The 25,326-nt window shown below is 32.3% G+C and overlaps 1 protein-coding gene across 3 annotated transcripts in view; it reads right to left on the bottom strand.

Moving 5' to 3' along the window:
* The window catches only part of Aduk (Another Drosophila Unc-51-like kinase), a 34,574-nt gene extending 10,816 nt beyond the window's left edge, over positions 1-23,758 (bottom strand). For all 3 annotated transcript variants that reach the window (XR_010883104.1, XR_010883103.1, XM_067289149.1), the window contains exons 1-9: positions 23,645-23,758; positions 23,433-23,573; positions 14,840-14,960; positions 9,687-9,791; positions 9,466-9,609; positions 9,302-9,384; positions 6,182-6,337; positions 5,995-6,100; positions 984-1,024 (exon numbers count right to left, since the gene is read on the bottom strand). Coding sequence is in view for 1 of the 3 variants with exons in the window: in XM_067289149.1 (XP_067145250.1) it covers positions 984-1,024; positions 5,995-6,100; positions 6,182-6,337; positions 9,302-9,384; positions 9,466-9,609; positions 9,687-9,791; positions 14,840-14,960; positions 23,433-23,573; positions 23,645-23,734 (987 nt within the window). In the remaining 2 variants the exon portion in view is untranslated. The remainder of the gene's footprint in view (positions 1-983; positions 1,025-5,994; positions 6,101-6,181; positions 6,338-9,301; positions 9,385-9,465; positions 9,610-9,686; positions 9,792-14,839; positions 14,961-23,432; positions 23,574-23,644) is intronic.
* Between the last annotated feature and the right edge of the window lie 1,568 nt (positions 23,759-25,326).

Here is a 25,326-nt window from a genome sequence, read left to right as displayed (position 1 = left end):
AAATGACAATGGACAAGCAATGTGTGAAACAAGACTGTCAGGCAATGTGTAGAAACTACAGAATCTACAAGAATTTTGCCAACGTCAGTTAACAAACAATTTACAGAAAAGAAAGATTTCAACTGGTTGGGCCCATCATGACTTGACTGTTACACATAAACAGTCTCATGCAGACAATTCAACAATGCTGAAGCAAAGATTTGTTCCTGAAACTAATTACAGTAGACCATTGATTATCTGAAACAATTCGGGACTAGGGTTGTTCGGATAATTGATTTTTTGGATAACCGATTATGTACGAAAAAATATATTAACCTATCCCACGTTGAAATTTGTTCAAATCCCGGTGTGTCCTTAAGTACCCTCTCATGGTCGTGCCAGTGCTGCCAGCTAAAACATGCACACCAACAAAAATAATATTGGAGTAGCCCAAGACATAGCCAAATATTGCAGTGTCACAGCACTAGCGGAAATTTGAATTTGCCAACTGGAATGCTTTCGGTTAAGCAATGTTTCGGTTGATCAATATTCAAATAATCAATGCTCTACTGTATTTCAATCAAGGAAATGCGAGTTATGTACAGTACTTCCAACCTAAGTTGAAATTGCAATTGAGTGAAGTGATGCATAATTACAAATATAACTCAAATCTCTTAAATTAATTAATAACAAAAATTTGCTTTATTGATACTCACTCACATTACATAACAGTTTCTTGAGTGTTTCTTGGCAATTGACCCCACCAGCAGGAGATACAAAAGTGAACTAGCTTATAGCTGTCATAGGTGACTTGGCTACCCCCAGTTGTTCACACAAATGCATTTAATAAATAAACTTAATTATCTATTGAATCTTATCTTCATAATACAACAATGGTTTCAAAGTATTATAAATTAAGAATTCATTGAGGTTAATGCAATGTCTGTAATTTGCCTTATTCTGTATAAAGTAAATTTGAAAATATTATTAAACATATTTCCTACCTTTTGCTGAAAAATTAATTTTCGTCTCCGGTCTTTTTCGGCTAAACAAAGAATAAAAAGTGTCAATGATTACATTTTATCATCATCATAATTACTGCAATAACTATGATATAAAACTAATAACAGAATATAAATCAGTTAATGAGGTTTAATGATAATACCCATTTATACAATAATGAATATAGCTTTATAACTCTTTTGATAACAAAGCAGTCTATTATTAAAGATTGTACTCTATAACTTCATAATCAATGTAACTGTGCAATACAGTACAGAAATTTCTTAATTACAAGGTAAATTAATCATAGTATTTAGTATTAAAATTGTCCACTTTAATAAATAACTAAGATTTGAATGTTTTTGACATGTTCAAAATGTCGTCTTTGGAAAGTTGCCTTTGGAACAATAATGACATATTGAAACATACAAAAGATTTTGTATGTCAAATAGAATTAATTGAAAACAACCAATCAGAATTTCCTTTTAAAAGGCATTAAAAATTCAGATAAAGTGAATAAAAACACAAACATAATTAATGGAAAAAATTATATAAGATTAGCCAGAAATCCATCAACATAGACTTGTTCATAAATGTTAATTGCCATGTGAGTAAAGTTTTCCACATGAAAATCAGTTTACGATTGAATATGCTCTTAAGTAGGGTGACATCATTCTAACACAAGGTAAACCCTTCTTCTAAAACAGTGGTTCCCAAACTTATTATGCCCACGGACCCCTTCTCATAGCAAAAACCTGACCATGAACCCCAAGTGAAATAACTCTATACAACTGCATTATAGCAAAATTTCAAATTTAACTTTGATGTCTTCGATGGTGAATGGTGATGTAAAAATAAAATATAAATAAAACATTTTTACATTTAAAGTAGTATTTATTCAAATTATAAATTTTGTTTTAAAATACAAAAGCACGTTATTTTTTAATGAGATGAGTGAATCTGGTGGGATGATATGAGATTATTTATGTTCGGCTCGATGTTTGTGAGTAACATTCATAAGTCTCCGTGGGTACTAATTTGCAGTTGATTTCTTTTTAGTGATGAGGTTCATAACTGCACTAAATCCACATTCTACTAAATAAGAAGATGAGAAAGCAATCAACAGCTTCTGTACAGTGGCCCATAATTCAGGATATAAAATTGGTATCTGTTTTTGTAACCAGAATTTGTGTTATCCTTGTTCAAACATTGGTTTCAGCTCTTCATTTGCGGATAATTCAATAAGTTCCTCCTGTATTAGTATGGCTTCATCTGAGTTTGTGGGTCTTCTTGCAAAAGGGTCCAACACCCAATCAGGGATGCCCAAGTGAAGAATATCTTCAAATCTTTGGCTGAGGTCAGAATGAAGAGCCATTAAGTGTTGACAATAAACAAGCAAATCATGATCTCGTTTTTGCAATTTTGAAAGATTTGGAAACTGAGAGCATTCTCCTCTCCCCAAGTTTTGTTTGTATAAAAAAGTTTTGCAACAAATGCAGATATTATACTTTTAGTTTTGATTAAATTTAATTGATCACTTTGTAACTTCAAATTGGTTTCATTAAATTTGGCATATAAGTCAGTCATATATGCTATGTCATTTTTTGAATTAATTAAATTGAGTGCAAATCATTGTTTTTGCTGTCCAGGAATTCCAACACTGAATCAAAGAGTGCATAAAATCGATCCAAACATGCACCTTTAGATAAACAACAAACTTCTATGTTAAATAGTAAATGATTATAATCTTCATTATTTTCTAGACAAAGTTGAGCAAATAATCTCTCATTTAAGGCATTCCTTTTGATTTTATTAACTGCCCGAATGACAATCTAGTAAGCCATGCAAGCATTCACTAAGGTTTTTGCAACTAAATGGTGTCGGTGAATGACAGAATGTACAGATAATATATTCAATTTAGCTTGTTTCAAGTATGCCAGAAAGCCTCGGTGTCGTCCTACCATTGCCAGAGCACCGTCAGTAGCAACGGAGAGGATATTACTCGAGGGGATATGTTTTGCATCAAAAAATGTTTTTAATTCATTAAATATTGTTTCACCTGTTGTATCAGTTTCCAAACATTTGGCAAGTAATAATTCTTGGGAAATATTCTCATCTTTTACAAATCTTACATAAGCTAAAAGTAATGCTTCATTTCCTGGCAAAGTTGCCTCGTCAAGCTGTATAGAGAATTCAGATGTTTTTAAGTACTAGTACTCACATAAAGAATTTTCTATGGACTGAGCCATTTCATCAATCCTTTTTTGCACCATATTATTACTCAATGGAATTTGTCTTATAATATCGGAAGCTGGTTTATGCAGCAGGGGTGTGTATTACCTCACTTACAGCTAGTAGAATGAGTTCTTCATCAATGGTGTGTGGCTTTCCGGACTTTGCAATCAGTAAAGAAATGTTATAATAAGCACGCAGTCCATCGTGATCTCACTCAGATGTTGTCATAAAGACTTGTTTCAATGACGGTGTCAAATATTTTTCTTTGATTGTTTTAAAAAAAGTTAAATCTTTATCTTTTTTGTCACTATGGACTTTTGTCAAATGTTCCTTAAGCTTAGAAGGTTTCATTGATTCGTTTGACAAAGTTTTATTGCATAGAAGGCACATAGGTAAAGTACTATTTGTTGGTAACGGAATAAAGCCATATTTTAAATATTCACAATATTCTCATATTATTATCTATAAAAAAGGACACAAACTTAAGATACAAGAAAATAAAACAAATTATTTCTTTGCAAATAACCACTATTTATTCATAAAAACTTCTGTTTCTTGTTTTTTGCAAAGAAATAATTTATTTTAATTTGAAAATAGAATAACACTACAAAGTAACACTCGAATCAATTAATTATTTAAGATATAAGGGTAAAATTTTAAGTAATAATAAATAAATAATATAATAAAATATTGGTAAATATTATATAATAAAACTATTAAATATATTAACTTTAACAAAAGTTTGTGGTTGTAATCTATTCTATTTCATCGACCTCTATGGCTTTCTTTGACTCCGCAGTCCCCTTTTCCCTTTCTCGAGTCCGGAGCACAGCCCTGTCCTCCCGTCTGCTCTGAGATCTTGACCAAGAATGGCTCTTCTGTTGGCAGTTTTGCCTCAGGCTTCCTCCTTTCTTTTGTTTTCTCCAAAATTCAGAGAAACGATAATCCCCCTATCCTTTTGTTCTACTAAGAGTTCTGAGAAGAGATAATCCCTCCTTAAGACAATAAGAGTTAATTAAGAAGTTTCTAGAAGGAAGTTATGACAAAAAGGGAAGAACAGAATATAAATAAAATATAAAATATAACTAAACTACATATAACAATATGGCTGACAGTCACAGTATAATTTTACTTATGAATTTAATATACAAGAAGATATCAAATGTGTTCAAAAATACTCATGTAACGTACTCTATCTTTGTAACAATAAAAAAAAAATTATACAACTTTCTGTTCAAAACTTGAAAAATTTGTTGTATGCACTTCACATCACGCACAAAACAGAATTAAATTGTTGATTAGATGCACAACTCGTCTAGTGTCATATTTTAGACAAGTTATTGCATGTAGTGGCGAGATTCCGTTCATGTTCAAACCTGCATAGATAGGCGGCTGCGGTCAGCTCGACTCTCACTGTGCGACGCTTGCCATTACTTGCATTTTGTATTTTATGTACCCGTATACTTATATTTTACTCAGAATGTAAAAATGGCTACCAATTTATTTATTGCTATCTATTCTTAAGTATCCTAATAATGAAAATGGGTCATAATTATTTTACTTTATATTAAACTTTTCACGGACCCCTGACTTTGTCCACGCACCCTCAAAATTAATTTTAATTTGCCACAGACCCCAAAATGGTACCAAGGACCCCTGGGGGTCCGTAGGAACCACTGTTTTAAAACATATGTGATAAGGTCAGTATTGATGATGTCTTTGTTGATGGACTCTTGGCATTCACATAACCTCTTTTTCATTTGAAGATGTGTCATAGTAGAAGAGAAGTTAAAATTTGATAAAAATTTATTAACTTCCTTGTTGAAATTTACAATCATAGGCTTAATTAATCTTTTGCAAAATAAAATTAATGGCTTTGGGACCTTATGATTTAAGTCCACATGAATCAAGTTAAAGTTGCTCAATAATCCATATTTTACGTGTCTTTATATGATTTTCACTGCATATTTTGTTGTTCCAACAAATTTCAAGACTAAACAAGTGCTTTGTACATTTTATAGCAAGTTTGCATGATTGCAAGTGCTATTTTTTCAAACAATCTATAGTCCATTTCTGCTATTGATGCAGTGAATCTTTGTTGCACAAGTACAATTTACATGAGAAATGTCATTCTGCCATCCAATTATAGATAAGCATGCAAAATTCAAATGTTTTAAATTTGTCTGTCTAACTTGCATTCTTTTACAGTTCCACAAACAAACATGTTTTGTGTTGCTGTGGAAACCTCTGATTTTTCAAATTCTCAAAATCTGTTGAATCAGTAAATTGGATTAAAATTATTTTAAATGTTATACTTATTAATTTAATAATGTAAAATTTCAATCTTTCAATAAACTTATGTAAATACAAGTATATGCATATAGGAGTGCATATATCTGGCATTTTTACATGTATATGTATTTGCATATATTGCAATTTTAAATGCATATAAATTTGACCCATATTAATAAAGTACTATAGTATATTGCATATTTGATTTTATTATACACTATAATTTCGTGCACATAATCTGTAGGTTATCTGTGTTTAAATACGATTTAAATTATATGCAGCTAAGCCTCTAGAAATGTTTGCATGCTATACGCAGAAAATTAAGAAAATTTATAATATACATATCTAAATTCAAAAATAAGAAAATGATTAAACGATTAAAATTGTTAACTGCAATTAACAATTTTCTGTTAATGTGGAATGATTTGTATACATGACTAACTAGCATTCAACTGTATGAAAGTCAAACAAAATAAAATGTCTTACAAGTAACGAGAGGAACTAAATACTGCAATCCTTCACAGTATAATTGAATAGCATCATTATAATCACCATAACTATCCTTCAATATAGCTTCTTGAATTAATTTTACCTAAAATTAAATGAAACTATATATTAATAATTTATAACTGATCTCGACGATCAATCAAAATAAGTAACTGTGCAAACTTACTCCTTTTTGATACGATTCCAGAGAGGGCATATGCTTCAGATCAATGAATGGATGATTGAAAAACTCTTCAAAAGTTATTCTTTTATTTGGATCTCTTTCCAGAAGAGACAAAATGAGGTGTCGACAATTGTCGGAGATATTGACGCCATAGGGAATCTACGTTGGCAAAGAAAACTTAAACGTTAGTTTCCTATCAGAAATCTCAATTTTTATTTTATTGTGTCAAATTTGCTAATAAATATTTACTATAAATAAATATATTTAGTTATTATGATAACCTTGTGGTGTTGTTTGGCTTCTGAGAGATATAAAGTGCTTTAAAAATAAAAATAAAAAATACTGAAAAAAAAATCAGTCACAAATTCTGAAAAAATTACTATTTTCCTAAACATAAGAAAGATGATAAGTTTTTCTACAGTCTACAATAAAAAAATCTTTGTATTGTTTTATCAGTTTTGAGAAAAATTGCATAGCTTCTCATAGAAGTCAGGTGACCTAAATTATAATTTTGTTTTTGTTATTTCAACCCCAAACCTTGATCTTGTAACATGACCCTTTGTGGTACAAAAGTACACAAATAGCCTGTGGCTGGGAGTATTGTGAGAGGAATGATAACAGATTGAAATTTGACATGCATATTTGTTTGGTTTTTAAATCATATTACATAAAAATATAATAATACTCTGAATATATGAATGAATAATACTCTAATATATGAAAAATGAATAATACTCTGAATATATAAATGTTTGATATCAGTAGAAGCTTCAAAAACAATATATTTATGTTTAAAATAACATGTTTTACATGTTATTTTAAACAGTCAATAGAAATGATTTACATTAGGCCATAACAATATCATTTGTTAGTAATATCTGAATGTACTGTACATCAAACAGTACAAAACAAACGTACAAACAAATGATATATATAATAATGTAGTTTATATACATGTCTGAGTACATAAGTTTAAAATGCATATGATTTGGAGATACCATTTGCAATAAAATTATACAATTAATAATTCATTAATACTGAAGGGTTCTGTACTTAATACATATATGGGGGAGATCTGCCCACAAATATTCATTGGTGGTTTAAGGTGATGCTATTTATGATAATGCTATATTGTTCTGTAACGGAAAAATATTAATAATGTAAGAAAAATGAACAAAAATAATTTTTCAAATAGCTGAAAATAATAATCTGTTAAAATTTATTTGATTTTTTCATTAAAATCTTGATAAACTTCATTTCATTATATTTTAAAATATTTACTACATATAGATTTTAAAACAAAGTCTGTCTGTCTCAGAAATTTACTCTTAAGAGTAATTTGTCACCATTAAAATTTATTCATATAATTATTGTATATTTAGATAAATTACAGTATATTGTATACTATTCTACCTGGACTAGTTAACAGTGATTATTTAGATTAGAATAAAAATTATAATTAATCATTGTCTAATCTAATCTAAGTGATCACTGTTAACTAGTCCAGGTAGAATAGTATACAATATACTGTAATTTATCTAAATATACAATAATTATATGCATAAATTTTAATGGTGACAAATTACTCTTAAGAGTAAATTTCTGAGACAGTCTTTGTTTTAAAATCTATATGTAGTAAATAATATAATTTAAACAATACATATATGTATATATAACATGCCAAAGTGCAGTACGAGCAATAGCCAGCTGAGTGCCATAGTGCCAAATCATCTCCAGCCAGCATCATAAGTAACTGAGTATGGTTATATCTAAATTAATAAGTTCTGAAAGTGAGGATTGGATGAAAGTCCAGGTAGCATAACTGGCAACATAACTGCAAGGTTAGCAGAAGTTGCAAGTTTGAGTCCCGCTTCAGGTCAATTCTTTTCTTCTAGAACTTCCTTAATTAATTAATTAAATTATAATTAGTACATTTAGCAAGAGATGGCACCTAATGCCTGCCTCTAGTGCAAAATTACTTCGCATTTAATTAATAATAGTATTATCAATATAGCTCAATATAATTTGGCAATTGTTAGGCTTCAATATTTACTGCTTATTTATGCATAATCTTTGACACTGCATAAGAACGTCATAAGATTTATTCTTATTTTGCAGCATTATCTCTACATGCTATTAAATAACTAATAAAATTCTTTGAAATAATTATTTAAATGATCTAGATTAATAAATTGAATCTTCATTTAACAATTTTTGAATGATGTCAATATTAAAAACTAAACAAAACTGTTATTTAGAAAACCATAAAAATTATGCATAAACAACAATATACAGCAGATAGAATTGAACAGAATATAATAGTCTTCAAGTAAAATTATATAACATTAAAAACAGAAACATAAGATATCTATTTATAGTTCTCCTGGCAAAAAATTATCTATCTTGTACAATAAAAGCAATGTGGACTGTAGTAGTATCCCTAACAGAATACGGAGTCTATTTTGTTTGGTCATAATAATTTAATGAACATTGCTGTAGAGTTTTTTTAATAATTGTCTTCACTTAACAGTTATTATACAATATTTTAAATTTAATTTATTCCATGTTAATTAATATAAAATGGAATTCTATACCAGTTGAAAACAAAAATAACTGAGAAAAATCTGATTGGAACAGCCTGTCTCAATGGCTTGAATTTGAATATGTTCTAACTCAAATTGATCATAATTAAAAAAATACTAAATAAAAATAATGCTTCTATTTTTGAAGTTTATTTACTTTGTAAACATTCAGGTTTTTTGACTGATTTTCAGGGATATAATCATTTCTAAAAACTGCAATTTTTCTGATAGAATTTTTCAATCAGAAGGAGTGTTACTTATAGAGGTTAACATCCTGAAGATGGGTTAAAAGATCCAAAAGAACTAGGAAAAGTTCAGAAAATATATTAATGTGATTTATCCTGTTCAATACAGGACATAGAGAAATTTTTGGAGATTGGAAAAATTTCCATATGACTAATGTAGAAAAAAAAATAATTTATGTGAGAATTATCTCTTTCAATTGTAAATTATAGAATTAAATACAATTGCTTAAGAATCAATAATGTCAAATTTAGCATTACAAAATTACAAGATTATTATTTTTTAGATTGATATTTACTTGAATTGGCTTTGTACTCTTTATTTTTTCCGCTAGTTGAAAAAACGTATCCGAGGAAAAAGGAGCTTGGCCAAATAAACACTCTACATTGAAAAAATTTATAAAGTATTTAAAATCATAAAAATTAATAAAAATTTTATCACTAAAAAATTAATAGGGCTTACCATAAAGTATTATACCAACAGACCAGAGATCTACTCTTGCATCGTAGTGATGTTTCAACAAAATTTCTGGAGCCATATATAAAGGAGAACCACGCAGAGACGTAGCTCTATCTTCAGGATTTAGGTACTGAGCAAACCCAAAATCTTTATATGTAATAAAATAATGCATTATAATATGTAAACCACTTATAAATAATCTAATAGTAATTAATATTACCAACCTGCCAATTTCAATACTGGGTCTTGACTATTGGACAAGAGAATATTTTGAGGTTTCAGGTCCATGTGAGTTATGTTATTAGAACGAAGAACTTTTAACGCAGTAGCTAGCAATTATACAAAGTTATTCTTAAAATATTTATTCCAATAAAATAAATAAATTAGCACGTGTCATTATTCAATAGACATACTTTTCAAATAAAAACGACTTTTATTATTTGTTTCTAAATTATGTAGTACATTGATAATTCAAGGACTCTTGTCATTAAAATAAAATAAAAATTTATTGGTAAAAAATTATTTTTTTTAATCAGGCATGAAAAATTTATATATTGAAATAAATTCTGATTATTACGTACATCAATAATTTCTAGTAATTTTTAGTAAATTAATATAAATTCTTTCTCAATACATTTCAAATAATAAAAATGATGTACTGAAAAAGAATAATTATTTTTTATATATTTATTACAATAATTACAATGATTTTTTTGAATGACCATAAAAGTTTATTTTAGCAAATAACTGCTGACAACACTGCTTATAGACCAATCTGCTACCGAAAACACATCATCATATTGAACTTCACATTCAGTCATTTCTGTTTTGGAAATAGTAAATTAATATAACTAATATCTAATTAAATATCAAATGATAGTGTTTGCATTTAAAATTGTGATGTTTTGTATGAATATGTCTCTAATTTTCAAACCATATTAGAGAAAAACTGTGTTGTGTGGGGAACACATTCCCAATTCTCGAACCGTGTAAGAGCAAACCGTGTTACAGGAATGCCGTGTTGTACGAGGGACATCTGTATTTATGAAGAGTGATTTTCCTCTACCAGATTTTACATTTCTTGTTTGTAATTGGTTTAAATATACATAATAATTATGAAACTGGTTACAATTCTATCATCAAATTTAAATATTTTTGTACAATCTCTACTGTGTAAAAGCATAGGAAAATAACAGTGCAACAAAAACTGATATACGGAATATGCTAACAATGTTGGCACTTAATCATCAATGTAACTATTCATTAAAACAAATTTTCAAACCCATTGGCATTGTCCAAACAATAGCACACTGTATGTTGAAAGAATGTCATTAGATAGAATGCTATTGACATCTAGGCAATAAAATAATGTTTATGTTAATATTTGATGTTTTTTACCATCAATAGGATTATGTTAAATCAGAGTATTATTAGAAAGTTTGCACATTGGATTACAAGTTTATAACAAGGGTAACATTAAACATCCTAGTTGGTGTTTTCATGAAAATTTGTTACACTTGTGATGTTCCATTTTGAAAATGAGGCTATCAATGTACAACATCCATAACAGGAAGTAAGTGATGAAATGAAATGAAGTTGTTGACTAACAAATAAGAAATACTGTAATAATCAAATACGAATGCTATCCAAATCTTGGAAATCTTTTATTTGGAAAAATTGGAAAATCATTTAGGATATAAATCACCAATCATTCATAATCTGTCCACACAGTCACAAGATTATGACTTTTGTACCACATTTGGTATTGGGTCATTCTAGACCTCCGTAGTCTCGAGAAAGTCATATTTCTTAAATTTCTTCATCTATCTTATGCTCTTTTAACACTTGAAAACTGCAAAGTTCAAATCTAAAATTACAAATATTTATCAGCTTATTTACCAATTAATTAAATAATATGAAATAAATGTTCTGCCATAGTTAATTTTCATTCTTTGCAACATCTTTGAAAACATTATTAAGTAATTCATGAATCACTTTAAGCCGTTCAGTATCAGAAAAATGAAACTGTCATCATCTTGCTCACCATGTTAGAAAAAGTAAATCTTTCGCTACATCTCATTGGCCTCATTATAAGCAAAGGACTACTCAATTGGCTATTGTGGCTACTGCTACAATGTCATTTTATGATGTAAGCTTCTAACGGGAGACTTTGCTTATACTCATTAGCATTATAACTGTGAAACCCGTATTAGGCCTGTCCAATGTTAAATTTTAATTATTTCGAAGCCCTCTCGGGAGTAACAATCAGGTTCGAAGGATGTACAATCTTCCGCCGTCAAACTCACTTCCCTCCTTCTCAGGATCCGACCTGAGTCACGGAACTCAAGTCATCATCCTCGATCGCGATTGGTGATCGTGGCGGAAGGGACTTAGAGTATAAATAGGGGGGAGATCTCTAAGAACGGGGAGCTGACGTCCGAAGTAGACGACCTGCCCGGCGACATCGTATCCGACTCGAAAGCCAAGTCGAGACGCCGAAGCCTCAGCCGCCAAGCCTATCCTGCCGCCCACCTGCCACAACCGCCAGGAAAACGCCCGAGTCCGACTCCACTTCTCGACCGAAATCGATCACCGAGAGGTATGAATCCCCTAACAATTGTGAGCTCTCTCTCTCCCGCGATTAGGGACGGGATGCGTAGCGTTTCTGTAGTAGTTCCTATGTTCCAATAAACCATTATCTGTGTTGTCCTGTTATGCGGATATTGCCTTTCTTTATCGACGACCCCACACACACTCCTCCACTCGACCTGACAAGTAACTGACCGATCCCGACAAGTCGGGATATCGCGCAAAATTAGCCATCCTTGACAGTGGGGCGGGTCTTGCCGACCTATTCGCCGAGAACAAGGAGGTCCGACTTCCGTCCTACCTCCCGGCGTTTCCCACATAACTGTTTGTGAGGTTATTACAAAGCACTGTAGATTGGAAAATACTAATGCACAAACTCACTATTTACATTACAAGAAAACATTATAACCTTATTTACCATAACCAGTTTATTCTGTTATACATAAAATGAAGTAACTGATTCTTTTTACATTGCACGTCGATTGCTATTTTTAGAACATTGTAACTGATTGTTTATTAAAAAAATGTATTGCACTCAAATTAATGGAAGTAATGTGTTGACTTCAATAAAAAATCCAGCAACGAGTTGCTTAACTTTCCTAGCAACATTTGGTGCCACCATTTGTTATCATATTTTATTAAAAAACATTTTATATTTTTAACTATTATAAAATGGCAAAAAGCTAATTTTGAGGGTAGGGTTTTATTATAAATGCTAATAACAATTAAAACAGCCATTAAGTCCAACCCTACTGAAGATACACACGACTTCCTTTATCTCCCCACCCCCTTGACATTTAATCACCAAAATTCGATAGCATCCATCTCCCTAATAAACAAACTTCCCTACAAAATTTCAGTTATTTTTGACAAAAAGCACAGGAGTTATTAAGCTTCAAAGAGAGTGGACAAAATCATGCCCCCCACACAAAACATCCATACATATAGAAAAAAAACCCCAAACTTTTTGCATTTCTTAGTATTTCAAGGTGTTCTGAGTCCAAAAATGTAAAAATCTGTGTCATTTTTTGACTGATTGCCATACTTTCTTCCTCTGCTATATCTTTTAACAGATCTGGGAAAGTAAAAATGATAACATGCTATTTTGGCCATTCTATATGGTTCTAGAAGTGATGCTATACATTCTCACTTAATATTTCTGGTAAATATTTCCCAAATATATCACAGAATAGCAACATAAATTAATAATACACTCTCAATTATACCCGAGTTTATTTATTAAGTCTTTTAATGAAGCAGGAATCTTCTATTTAAAAACAAACAAGTTTTCTTAGTTAAAATTATCCATGTAATCCACGTTAAAACCATCCAGTTTAAGAGGAATGCATTTTGAATGTTTCTCCAAAGTTCTTAGAACATTCATCTTCAGTTTCCCGGTGTAATAAAAGTTTAACATAAATAATTAAAACACTCACTTTAAAATCACAAATGTCTGTATCATTGACAGATTAATCTTTATAATCAGTATCTTTTTTTCCATTCACTTGAGAAGGACTTAGCTATCTATTACTAATTATTAAATATTCTCACCAGATGGTGTCGATCTCTCATTTAATGACTGTACACCCTCATTTAAATTCATGTTTTTCTTGGTATTCAGTATTTGTATGTGTTCTTTAAGCTTACATTTACACATGCTATCTTCATGTTTTAATATTTATATTGATAAAGAAAACATTAAAATAGGAAGATAACACGTTCAAACATAAGATTAAAGAAAACATACAAATACTGAATACCAAGAAAAACATGAATTTAAATGAGAGTGTAGAGGTCAACACCATCCGGCAAGAAAATTTAATAATTAGTAATAGATGAATAAGTCCTTCTCAGGTGAAGGAAAAAAAAAAGATACTGATTATAAAGATTAATCTGTCAACAATATAGATATTTGTAATTTTAAAGTGAGTGTTTTAATTATTTATGTTAAAATTTTACTACACCAGGAAACTGAAGATGAATGTTATAAAAACTTTGGAGCAACATTCAAAATGCATTCTTCTTTAGCCAAGTGGTTTTAACATGGATTACATGAGTAATTTTAACTAAGAAAACTTATTTGTTTTTAAATAGAAGATTCCTGCTTCATTAGAAGACTTTTAATAAATAAACTCAGGTATAATTGAGAGTGTAATATTAATTATAATCAAGAAAATCACAGCAACAAAGATTAGTAATAACAGTAGTCAAAAGACAATATATTAGTACAACATAGAAGTTGTTTAATTTTGCCAAAAACACATTTTGACAATTAATTTTAATCTCTCCAATGAGAATTTTGATCTATTGCCACGGAAAAGAGACTGGCAATCATTCAAAGAGTTTAGTGCTTGACACACTTAATACATTCAACACAACAATGACTGCTATTTTCTGCAGAAGTCATACTGCAGAAAAACCTATGTCCCAAAAATCTGAACAACATTTTGGACAGGACTGTACATATATGATGATGTACAATTAACATTTAGTTTTTCAAAAATCAATCTGTAAGATTTGATCCTAAGATGTGTGTTTAGTATAAAAATGCTTTGTATACAGTTCAGTTTGTATATATTTTTATTCCTCCATTAAAGTATTTTTATAATTTAATTTGATATAAAATTGTGGAGTTTTACATATTTAAGCTTTTAATATTAATTTTTTAAAATTATGTCATTATTACTTGAATTTAAAATGAAATATTAAGTTGAAACTGAATTAAGGCTTAAAAAATATTCTAACAAATTACTATTAGCTTTAACATTAAAACAAGAGAAAAACCAACCTAATTGTTGCAAAAATCTACAGACTATAACTTCAGGTAGTCTTCTCCTTTGACGAATAAAATGCGACAGGTCGCCACCGCTGCAGTATTCCATAATTAAGTAGATATATTTATCGTCCCACTGAAATAAATAATACATTTTAATTCTTAATGTTTAAAATTCACAATCTTCCTAAAAGAATTATGTTTAAGAAATATCTATAATTTAAATCTAATTAATAATTTAATCAAAATTGAAATTTAAATTTTCATTTTAAAAATTAGGAAACTACCTAAACTGGACTTTATTCAAATCTAAGTAAGTAGATTTGTTTTAAAAAATTAACGAAACAACACACATTTGTCAACAGTCACTCCGATTGCGTAATTTTTCTAAATTAAAATTTTTTTAGCACAAGCCGAGCACGTTGCGGAAAACTATTCCGTAAACATAATTCAAAATAATTAATCTAATATGGCAATAAATCATTATCGTGAGCATTTAGATCACAATAATAATTTATTGCCATATTATTGACTTATTGTTTAATGTATAGATCAATACTTTGAGTTAACAAAGCTTCTTATCAGCACAATTTTTATTCCAAATTATTAAAGATAATCACTCATTATTAGTCCAAAATTTTTTTATTTATTCTCTATTTATGGTAAAGTCATGAAGATCAGAGATTAAAAACATATTAAATTTTGATTTATGTTTTCGCCAATCTAATTTAATGTAATCGTAACAAATTCGACGTATCAATTAAATTGTTTTTCCCAATTAGAAACTTATATTTTTAAAAATTCATTTGCAAGTTTTAAAACAAGAAAAATCCACAAAAGCAATTTATTTTGTCTATTTTATAGCAACTGCATTTCTTAAAAACAGAAATAAAGGGTACGTTCGTTAAGTCGAACGAGTTAAATGCGTTAGTAACGAATCGTTCGAAAAGTAGTAGTCATGCTCGGTGCGCATGCTCCGCGGTGATGACGTATCGAACGAAACTCTAACGAAGCTCACGAAGGAAAGAGTTAGTTTACTTTGTTGAGAAAATGGTGCCCGACGATATCGATGTTTCTAGATCTACTCGAGTGTTTAAATTGTGAATTAAAAAGTGAAATGATTGAAATAACTGTTCGTCCAAAGCAACCTAAGAAAAATATTTTGGATAAGGCTGCACTAGCAACATTCATATCTTCGATTTTAAAAACAGCCATTTAGTTATAACGAATCGTTCGAAAAGTCTAACGAAACAAGAATAACGATGACGTCATTCTCGTGTAACTCGTTTGACTTAACGAACGTACCCAAAATTTTCTGACAGAAATCCTTGACCTATTTACAAAAATAATATTAAATTAAACAGCGCTAAATGGCTTATCTAAAATAATACTGATTATCTGTTATTACTATATCTGGTTAGTCATCCCTCAATATATTTCAAAGGCCGTGAAATAATTTGACGACAAAGTATGCACAAAACATTTGAAATTACAATATTTTAATATTTTGTCAAGTATTTGTCTTTTAATTTATAAAATAAATTCTTCATTATTCTATATGACAATCAATTAAGAATTTACAATAATAAATTCACAGGTCTTAATACTCAAAGTTAATTTAGTCCATAAATACTGTATTACGTAAATCAGAAAGACTGACAATTAATTGCACAGTTTAGTATCACATTTAAGTTAATACTGCATGTATTTCATATAAAAGTTTATATACAGAAATATCAGCAATTCTCAACATAAAAGTATATAAATTCTCTCCCTAAACAGATTCGCAAATGTGTCTGTCCCAATACTTAATATATGGTAATTCTTTCAATGATTCTAAATTAAGCTAGCCATTGCAATATTAGGAAAGCAGGAACAAATCAATATCTATTGATATATAATTTGCCTACATTATCCAGACTCTATTTTTTATAGTTGAGTTACAACACTCCAAATTTGATCACATATAATGTAATTTTGAAGCTCAAATCGTATTTAAATGCAATTACATCACATTACTAGAAGAATTTTTTGTACGAAATGCTAATCTTACATTCACATTCTAAATACAAGAAATTCTCATAATTCTCGCACACTGATAAAACTTTGTCCCACAATTTATGTTCCAATTATTTGACACTAACCAATTTTCAACATTATCAGGTCAAATGCAAAACTAAGTCTTTAAAAATTTGGAAGATTTTCAATAACTCATAGAATTTTACAGGGTAATTTTTATACTTTTCTTTTCCTAAATCTGTAAATGTATTAAAATGTTCCAAATCTCTCAGCAAAACCTTATTTTAAATTAATCAAAAAAATTTCAGTAACTCATTCTGATTATCTAGGGTAACATTTATATATATGCATCCACATTTTGGCAGTAAAAATTACCGTCTGCATACATTTTTGTGAATTCCATTTCATCCACATTTCCAGTGACTGAATTTTTATCTTCACTCTTGTAGTAGCTCACCTTAAAATGGAAGATTTATATCTATTAATAATGGTGCAGCAATAAACTTAGAAGTTGGTTACCCAACCAATTATTACACCAGCAATCAATAGCATTTATGCTCCCAACATTACACTTTTAGTATCTTTTGTCGCTTATGTTTCCAGTTCCAATTCCTATTTTGATTCTGATCTTTTGTAGCAGCCAGCTTTACTTTTTGGTAATGTGTGGAGATACCATACATAGTCAGTGCCGTCTTTAGGGGAGCCGGGCCCCGAGGTCGTAGGGGCCCCGAATCCGAAAGTAATAAAGTTACAAAGAAAACAAATAGGTTACTTGAAATGAAGAAACCATTAATAATACGATTGAAATTACTCCTCCAACACGTAGTGTGAAGTGTTGAGTACAGGGTGAAAAATCTCACTGGCTAAAAGAAAGAAGAAAAAAAAAAAAAAGGTCAACAAATTTTCCGGGATATGTTAAAAGGGTGATAGCATGATATCCGTAACTGGTCTCACCCATGCTAGCTACACCAGCAACCCCTAAGTCTGTAATCTAGTATTGATTCTGTTTCTTCATGGGGGACCCCCAACATTCTTCTGGCCCAGGACCCCTCACGTTCTAAAGACGACACTGTACATAGTGTCTACTTTCGTCATGCATTTATAGTTTACAATAATCTACAGTTTATCTGTCTAGATCAGTGTTCTGCAACCGGTGTGCTGTCACAAGGCAAAAGGTGTTTTTGCCTTGTGACAGCACACCGGTTGCATATTCTTTTACAGTTTCATTTATGTATTTTTATCACAATTGCCATGTTTATTATGCTTGTATTTTATTTTCTGCCACATCACTGATGAAATGAGATGATGTTTGTTTATACTTTATTACAACTATGCATTTTTATGTATTCTAAGAAATTAAATGTAAAATAAATTTGCTCACAGGTGTTGATGTCTGTTTAATACTAATACTACTACTAATAATAATAGGTTAGTGGCATTACGTAATTCTATTAATAGTATCATATCATATGTTTTTAAGGGGATTGACATTTTGGTGTACCATCTCGAATTATGTCGAGTCGTGGGTGTGCCACAAGTAAAAAAAGGTCGTGGAACACCGATCTAGATCGATGTTTCTCAAAGTGATTCCTACAAACCCCTGGAAGTCCTTGGCAAATTAAAATTAATTTGAGATGCATGGACGTCAGGGGTCCACGAAAGGTTTAATAAAAAGTAAAATGATTGTCACCCGTTTTCATTATTAAGAAAGTTAAAACTAAATAATAATAAATAAATTGGCAATCATTTTTACATCCCGAGTAAAATATAAGTGTCCACAAGTTTCCAGAGAAGGTTCATGTATCTTCCCGTACTGTAGTACACCGTCATGCTGCCCTAAGATACTGCAAGAACTACAGAACTGCAAAACTATACAATTGAGAATATACCATATTTTACGGACTATAAGATGCACCTTAATTTTTAAGCAATTTAAAAAAAAAATACCTATAAGATGCTATGGACTATAAGACGCACCTGAATTTTGGAGGCAATTTTTCAAAGAAAAAAGCGCGTCTTATAATCCGTAAAATACGGTAATTGATTTTTAAATAACTAATAGAAATTTGTTCATAAGGACCACTTTGTTAGTAATTGATAAGAGTATTATATTTTAAATTATAAAGAGAGTATTTTTGAGTTTTTACACAAGTTTAGATCTTTTCTAACATAAAGAAAAAAAAGCATGCTACTTGCATGGTGGGGAAATATCTTAAAACTGATAAAAATTTAAAGTAAAATTAAGAAAACATAAATCCTATTTTTTAATTTTTATCTCTCTAGAAAATAATTGGAAAATTGGCTTCTATAATTTTACTAATAATCCGCTGTTATTATCTATCAGGACATATTTATATCCCCGTTTAATTCATAAAGTACTCCAAATATTCACAGAATACCATAGAATTAAGTCTAATGCAAAGTTTTTGGATTTTTGTATAGTTTCTTCTGCAAACTTGTATTTGCTAATTTATTTTCAGATGGACAGTCATTTTCACCAATTAGTAGTATAAAATCGTAAAATAATAACATCAGATAATGGCCATCTTTGGAATATCCAGCTATATTTAAATATCTTATTAAAAGTAAAGCCTATGATTACCAAGAAATGCTTAATTTTAGGAGTCTTGACTCATAATTATTTTTCAAGTGGGAAAGTAGATGAAATTTTAATTGATAAATTGTCACAAAACATTTGTGTCCTTAAGATAAATCACGAACCCTATCTACATGTAATCATTTTGTATGGACTTGTGTGTCTAATAATAGCAAAGTTATTTATCTAGCTGGATGTATTGTACACGCATAGCCGGTTACCCATTCTCTTCTTAAAATTTTCATTCCGTCGAAATTAATCTAACCGGTATGTTCAAATACGCGGACAATCTCGGCGCATAATGTTTTCGTGTGTATCGCATTCAACTTTAAACCGCTTATAAAGAACTCTCTGGCTATTATGGCAGCCAACCACTGCACAGTATCTACCCAAAGTGGTCTTATAAGAGATGTCGCCAACGAAAAACCAAAATTTGCAGACCTAAACTAACGACTAGCAGTATCATAATGGCTGCCAAGTCATACACCCCGGTGTGGTGGAATTCAAAAACACATTCCAGAAACTTGTGGATAGATAAGTACATAAAATGCAAGTAAGACGAGCATTGCACGGTGAAAATACTAGCTAAAGTTTGCCCATTTTGAAAATGGGCTCCGTGCTTCATTTATCGCATACATTATGACATTTTAAAATTTATTTTGTTTGTTTGTGGAATTTTACACGTTTATCGAATTTTTCTTTCCAAAACAGTGATAATTATTGGTTGTTTTTCATAATTATAAAAACTATTTAATGACTAAAACTATATAAATAATTCATTTTATTTTGATCAAAAATATGTTTTAGTATGAAAATTCAATAGATAAAATAAAAAAAAAAAATTAATTTTAAATTTTTGTAATGTAATTTATAATCCAATTAGAAATAAATTATATATTTCTTTTGTTTTCACTACATTATACCTGTTTCTCAAAAACAAGAAAGCTTTAGCTAGTAATTTCAATAAATATTACTTTAAATATCAAAATGTTTTATTTATATTTTATTTTTACACCACCATTTACCATTCAAGACATCAAAATTAAATTCGTAATTTTGCTATTACGTAGTTGCCTAGAGTTATTTCACTTGGGGTTCACGGTAAAGTTTTTGCTACGAGAAGGGATCTGCGGGCATAATAAGTTTGGGGACCGTCGGTCTAGATTCATCGACGCAACTGCTTGCTTAAATCAACTTACAATATGAAATTAGAAACAAAATTTTACTCGTTACAATAATATATATAAAAATAATAAATAAGGAATCGGAAAAAACGTCATTTGTTGTCTAACAAAGTTTCAAGGATGCGGTTCGAGAGTGCACGCGTACGGGGATCGGTTGGGGCATCTGCATTTCGTGGAATCGAAATATGCAAATATAATCGTATCCGACTCAGCAAGATTACTAGGTTCAACGTCACTTGCCGGTCGGCACGGCAACCGGCGGTATCACTCCCGTGGATTTCTTTTCGTACCGACCCAGGCGGAATCCTCAGCAAAGTTTTTCGTAAATTGCAACGTCACTCACAAATCGTCATTTTTATACATTACTGAATCTAGCGGAAAAAAACACACACAACTAATAAAATTATGCTTTTACCCGACACACTCACCCAGTACTTACACTCATGTTTGTGAAAATTGCAACACCATGAAGGAATTGTGCAAATTGAACCAAACTTACAGGAAATGTAAAGTGAGGTAAGACATGCAAATGATTAGAATTACAAAGTGATTGCACATGCGTGGAACGAGAAATGGCTCCTTATCAGCCGCTTGTTCCAGGTATATAAAGGACTGTAAAGATGCATTGAAATCCGTTTATCTTCCTCTGTCTGTGGTAAACATTTCATTGGTGGTCTATATGCCTCGTCAAAAGTGGAGGAAGCCATACCAACAAATAATGGAGTTCGTACGAGCCACATCATCGGTATGCAAGAGGGTGAATTTCCGTATTGAGAAATTGCAGCCTGCACGCAGTGTAATGCCACAATAGTGATGCGTGTTTGAAAGAAATGGACAGTGGAGAACCAAATAAGGTGAAAACCTGGCAGTGGGGCAAGCAATAGCACAACGGCAAAAGACAACAGACACCTCATCCGCGTGGCTGTGATGGACCGTACTGCATCCTCTCATGTGTTAGCACAACATTGGAGCATGGCCACAGGTGTTTTGTTGTCTAGCTCCACAATTCGTCGCCGTCTGCTGCAGCATGAACTGCGTGCAAGGGTTCCTCTATGCAGGATTCCCCTCTCGCTGATTCACAGACGCCTTCGACTTCAATGGGCTCAGCAACACAGTGCGTGGCATGCCCAGTGGCAACAAGTTGTTTTTCCGACGAATCTCACTATAATCTGCAGTACAATGATGGAAGAGCACGCGTCAGACATTACAGAGGGAAACGTCTGCTCCCACAGTATGTTATCCAGCGTCATACCGCACAAACTCCTGGCATCATGGTGTGGGGAGCTATTGGGTATAATTGTCGATCCCATCTAGTACACATTGCGGGCAACCTCAACAGTGATCGCTACATACGAGAAATTGTGGAGCCAGAGGTCCTCCCCCTTCTTTGACGCATTCCGGGTGCTGTATTTCAGCAGGATAATGCCCGTGCACATGTTTCTCAGACTGCACAAGCCTTCTTCAGTGCACAACAGGTTTTGCTTCTTTCATGGCCTGCTTATTCCCCGGATATGTCACCCATCAAGCATATCTGGGATTTCATTGGTTGGCGACTCGCTCGTACAGCTGGTGGGGCACACAATAAGACTGAACTTTGGCGTCAAGTTGAAGCCATTTGGAATGCCATTCCCCAGGATTACATTCAGAACCTCTATGATTCAATGTCACGACATGTACAAGCTCTCGTCGCTCAGCATGGCGGACACACAAAGTACTGATTTCCGACAATCTTTTTGTTTTTTTGTCTTGTAAATTTGATCGTTTATTTGTACCACTATCAGTAATATGTGAAATAAATTTCATTAATTTCTGGCAATTCCTTCATGGTGTTGCAATTTTCACAAACATGAGTGTATTATGTCTGTTTATTTTTTGTAATTGTATTACATTTGTAAAATACGTTACGTTTGTATTTTTATTGTTATTCGATAATAACGTCGGCTCCGATCGGAACACATTAGAAGATTTGGAAAGTAAATTAGCATAGTGTTTTAGCATTGTAGACAAGCATCGTCGGCCCCCGACACACGACCGCAAGGAGTGCAACCTGCACCCCCCCGCAGTGGCATAACCGATGCAATCGTAATACATTATCAAAAGCTCGAGTCGCCGTATAGAATGCATCCTACGGAATTTTGGGACTTTGAGTATACATCTTAACCGAGGGGACCGAGACAAGTTTGACGATACCCTACTTTTGGACCGGAGACGAAAAATAAGAAAGTTATCATATTTACGATTTCTTGCCTCTTTCGCAATGCATCTTATGCCATTTTAGAGTTTTCCACTAGGTGGCGTTGTCCCGACGGACTCCTCCCGGAGGGGAGCCGCCAGCAGGCCGCCCGGCGTTTAATGTCACAAGTTATCAATTCACGACAGTTCTCGAACAGAAAAAAGAAAAGGAAACGTACACAGAACTACAAGTAGAGTTTTCACACCTAGTGGAAAACTCTCTTACTACTCTAGTGGAAAACTCTAAAATGGCATAGAATGCATTGCGAAAGAGGCAAGAAATCGTAAATATGACAACTTTATTTTTCGTCTCCGGTCCAAAAGTAGGGTATCATCAAACTCGTCTCGGTCCCTCGGTTAAGATGTATACTCAAAGTCCCAAAATTCCATATGGTGCATTCTATACAACTTCCAAAGCTCGAAACGAAATTTAAACTTAAAATTCCGCTAATCGAACTTGGCTACAGTTTGGTGTCGCGGGTGCCGATTTTCAAGAGCACCGGAACGATCGGGTGACGATCTTTACGCGTGATTTATTCATAAAAGACGGCAGCATTATCGATCGAATCGAACATACCTCGAAATCTTTGAGTTCGACGATGTATTCATTTTTCACTTTCTTCAAAATAGAAATTTCCGTAATTAAATTATCCACCGCAGTCTTGTTCAGCGAAGATTTTTCCACGCATTTTATGGCCACGACCTCTCTTTTGGATCCCTTTAACAACAACGTTAAACGTGTTTTAAGCGTAAACTTGGTTATTTCCACTTATAATTATTAGAACCAACCTTCCTGTACGCTTTGTAGACTGTCGCGTACGATCCTCTTCCCAATTTTTCGGCAAAGACGAAAGAAGTGAGTTGAGGTAGAGAAGTCATATCGCTTCCGCCATACTACCACATCTCCATTTTACAACGTCGCAGCGCCATCTGAAATTCCGTAATATCAAAGTAATCGATACTTTATAATATTAATATACATGTGAAAAGTTTACGATCGGTTTTAAAAGTATAATCCTTAACTTTTATGTTTTCGGTTGTACGGAGTCCACCGCCTTATGCTTTTTGTTTTCTTTTTATTACTACTCTTCACTATCTAAGAACACCGAGAAGGCCTCATTTAGCAAGTTGATCGCGATGGGACGGCCGGGGAGGTAATATTCTTTGCTGCTTCGTCAGAAAGCGAAGCAACGGAAGTCAAACTAATCGCGATACGTCAATTTCGGCAAGCGACACTGTAGCCATTAGAATGAATATATTGTGTTATATTACGTTTGTTAAGAATTACTGAGGAACGGGACCCGACGTATTACCCCGCCAAAAGTTTCTGAGGTTTCCCGGATCCCAACAGAGGTAGACCCAGGAGCGGATCTACATAAGGATGGCCGAGCGGTCAAGATGGCAGCCTATCGCTCTGGGGACCCGGGTTCGAACAGGACGGGTCGAAAAATCCCCAGGAATTTTTCGGTTCGACCGGATACGTCGGCCTCCGTCCCTCACCACCCGACCCAGGGCCGGATTATCGAATAGGCAAAGTAGGCAAATGTCTAGGACCCGTAATCCGGAGGGGCCCGGCTTCAGTGCAGAAGACTGCTCTGTTTCGAATCCGAAATTCTATAGGACAGAAAAGGCTGTATTTAACAATTCTTACTAAGCTTTGCTTGACTAGCCATTACCAAGTAATAAATCGGAAACGCGCATCATAAAATCCGAACAACAGAAATCACCATTATATCACCGAGAATAAGAACCATAATGGCTAAGCAATTTTTTTACTCCACCTCCCCAATCGGAATTAATGTTGAAAAGAAAAATCCTACAAGTTCGCATCAAAGACGATTTACAATTCGAGCTCTCCAGCCACCTCAGTACTCTCTTAATAACATTAAAGTAAATGGGACACAGACAAAATTCTAACGCTAAAAAATAATGTGGAACCCAGCACCCTAAGCAGTAAGCATGTCGAATAAAGTTCCATTGGATAGCTTCATACTTGTATTCCACTCATAAAACCATATTTCGGCATCATACAACACCACAGATAACAACCGAGATTCATATAAACGAAGTTTGTCATTCCATTTAACCAATCTCCCTTTCGCAGCAAGTTTGGATAATCTTAAGTGACAGAGCTGTCTTCTTCCTCATTAAATCGAGATGCTTGACAAATCTACCATTCGAACAAAATAATACACTCAGATATTTAAATTCTCCGACCACCTCGATGTTACGACCTCTGTAAAACCACTTTTCTTTAACAGAACCCATGCCTCCTTTCCTAAAAACCACAATTTTCGATTTAACCAAATTAACTTCCAGTGCCATGTTACAAACAAATGACTCCAAAACATTAATTATCCTCTGTAGGTTCGTCACAAAATCAGCGACCAACACAATATCGTCAGCGTAAGCCAAAATTTTTACTTCGACTCCCTCAAAATCAAAGTCGGAGCATTGCAATTATTAACTCC

This window comes from Centruroides vittatus, unplaced genomic scaffold, assembly GCF_030686945.1.
Source record: "Centruroides vittatus isolate TY-2023 unplaced genomic scaffold, ASM3068694v2 contig_134, whole genome shotgun sequence".
In the NCBI taxonomy this organism is placed as follows: Eukaryota; Metazoa; Arthropoda; class Arachnida; order Scorpiones; family Buthidae; genus Centruroides; species Centruroides vittatus.
The sequence above is the reverse complement of the archived record's forward strand: the minus strand, read 5'-3'. Positions and strand labels throughout refer to the sequence as shown.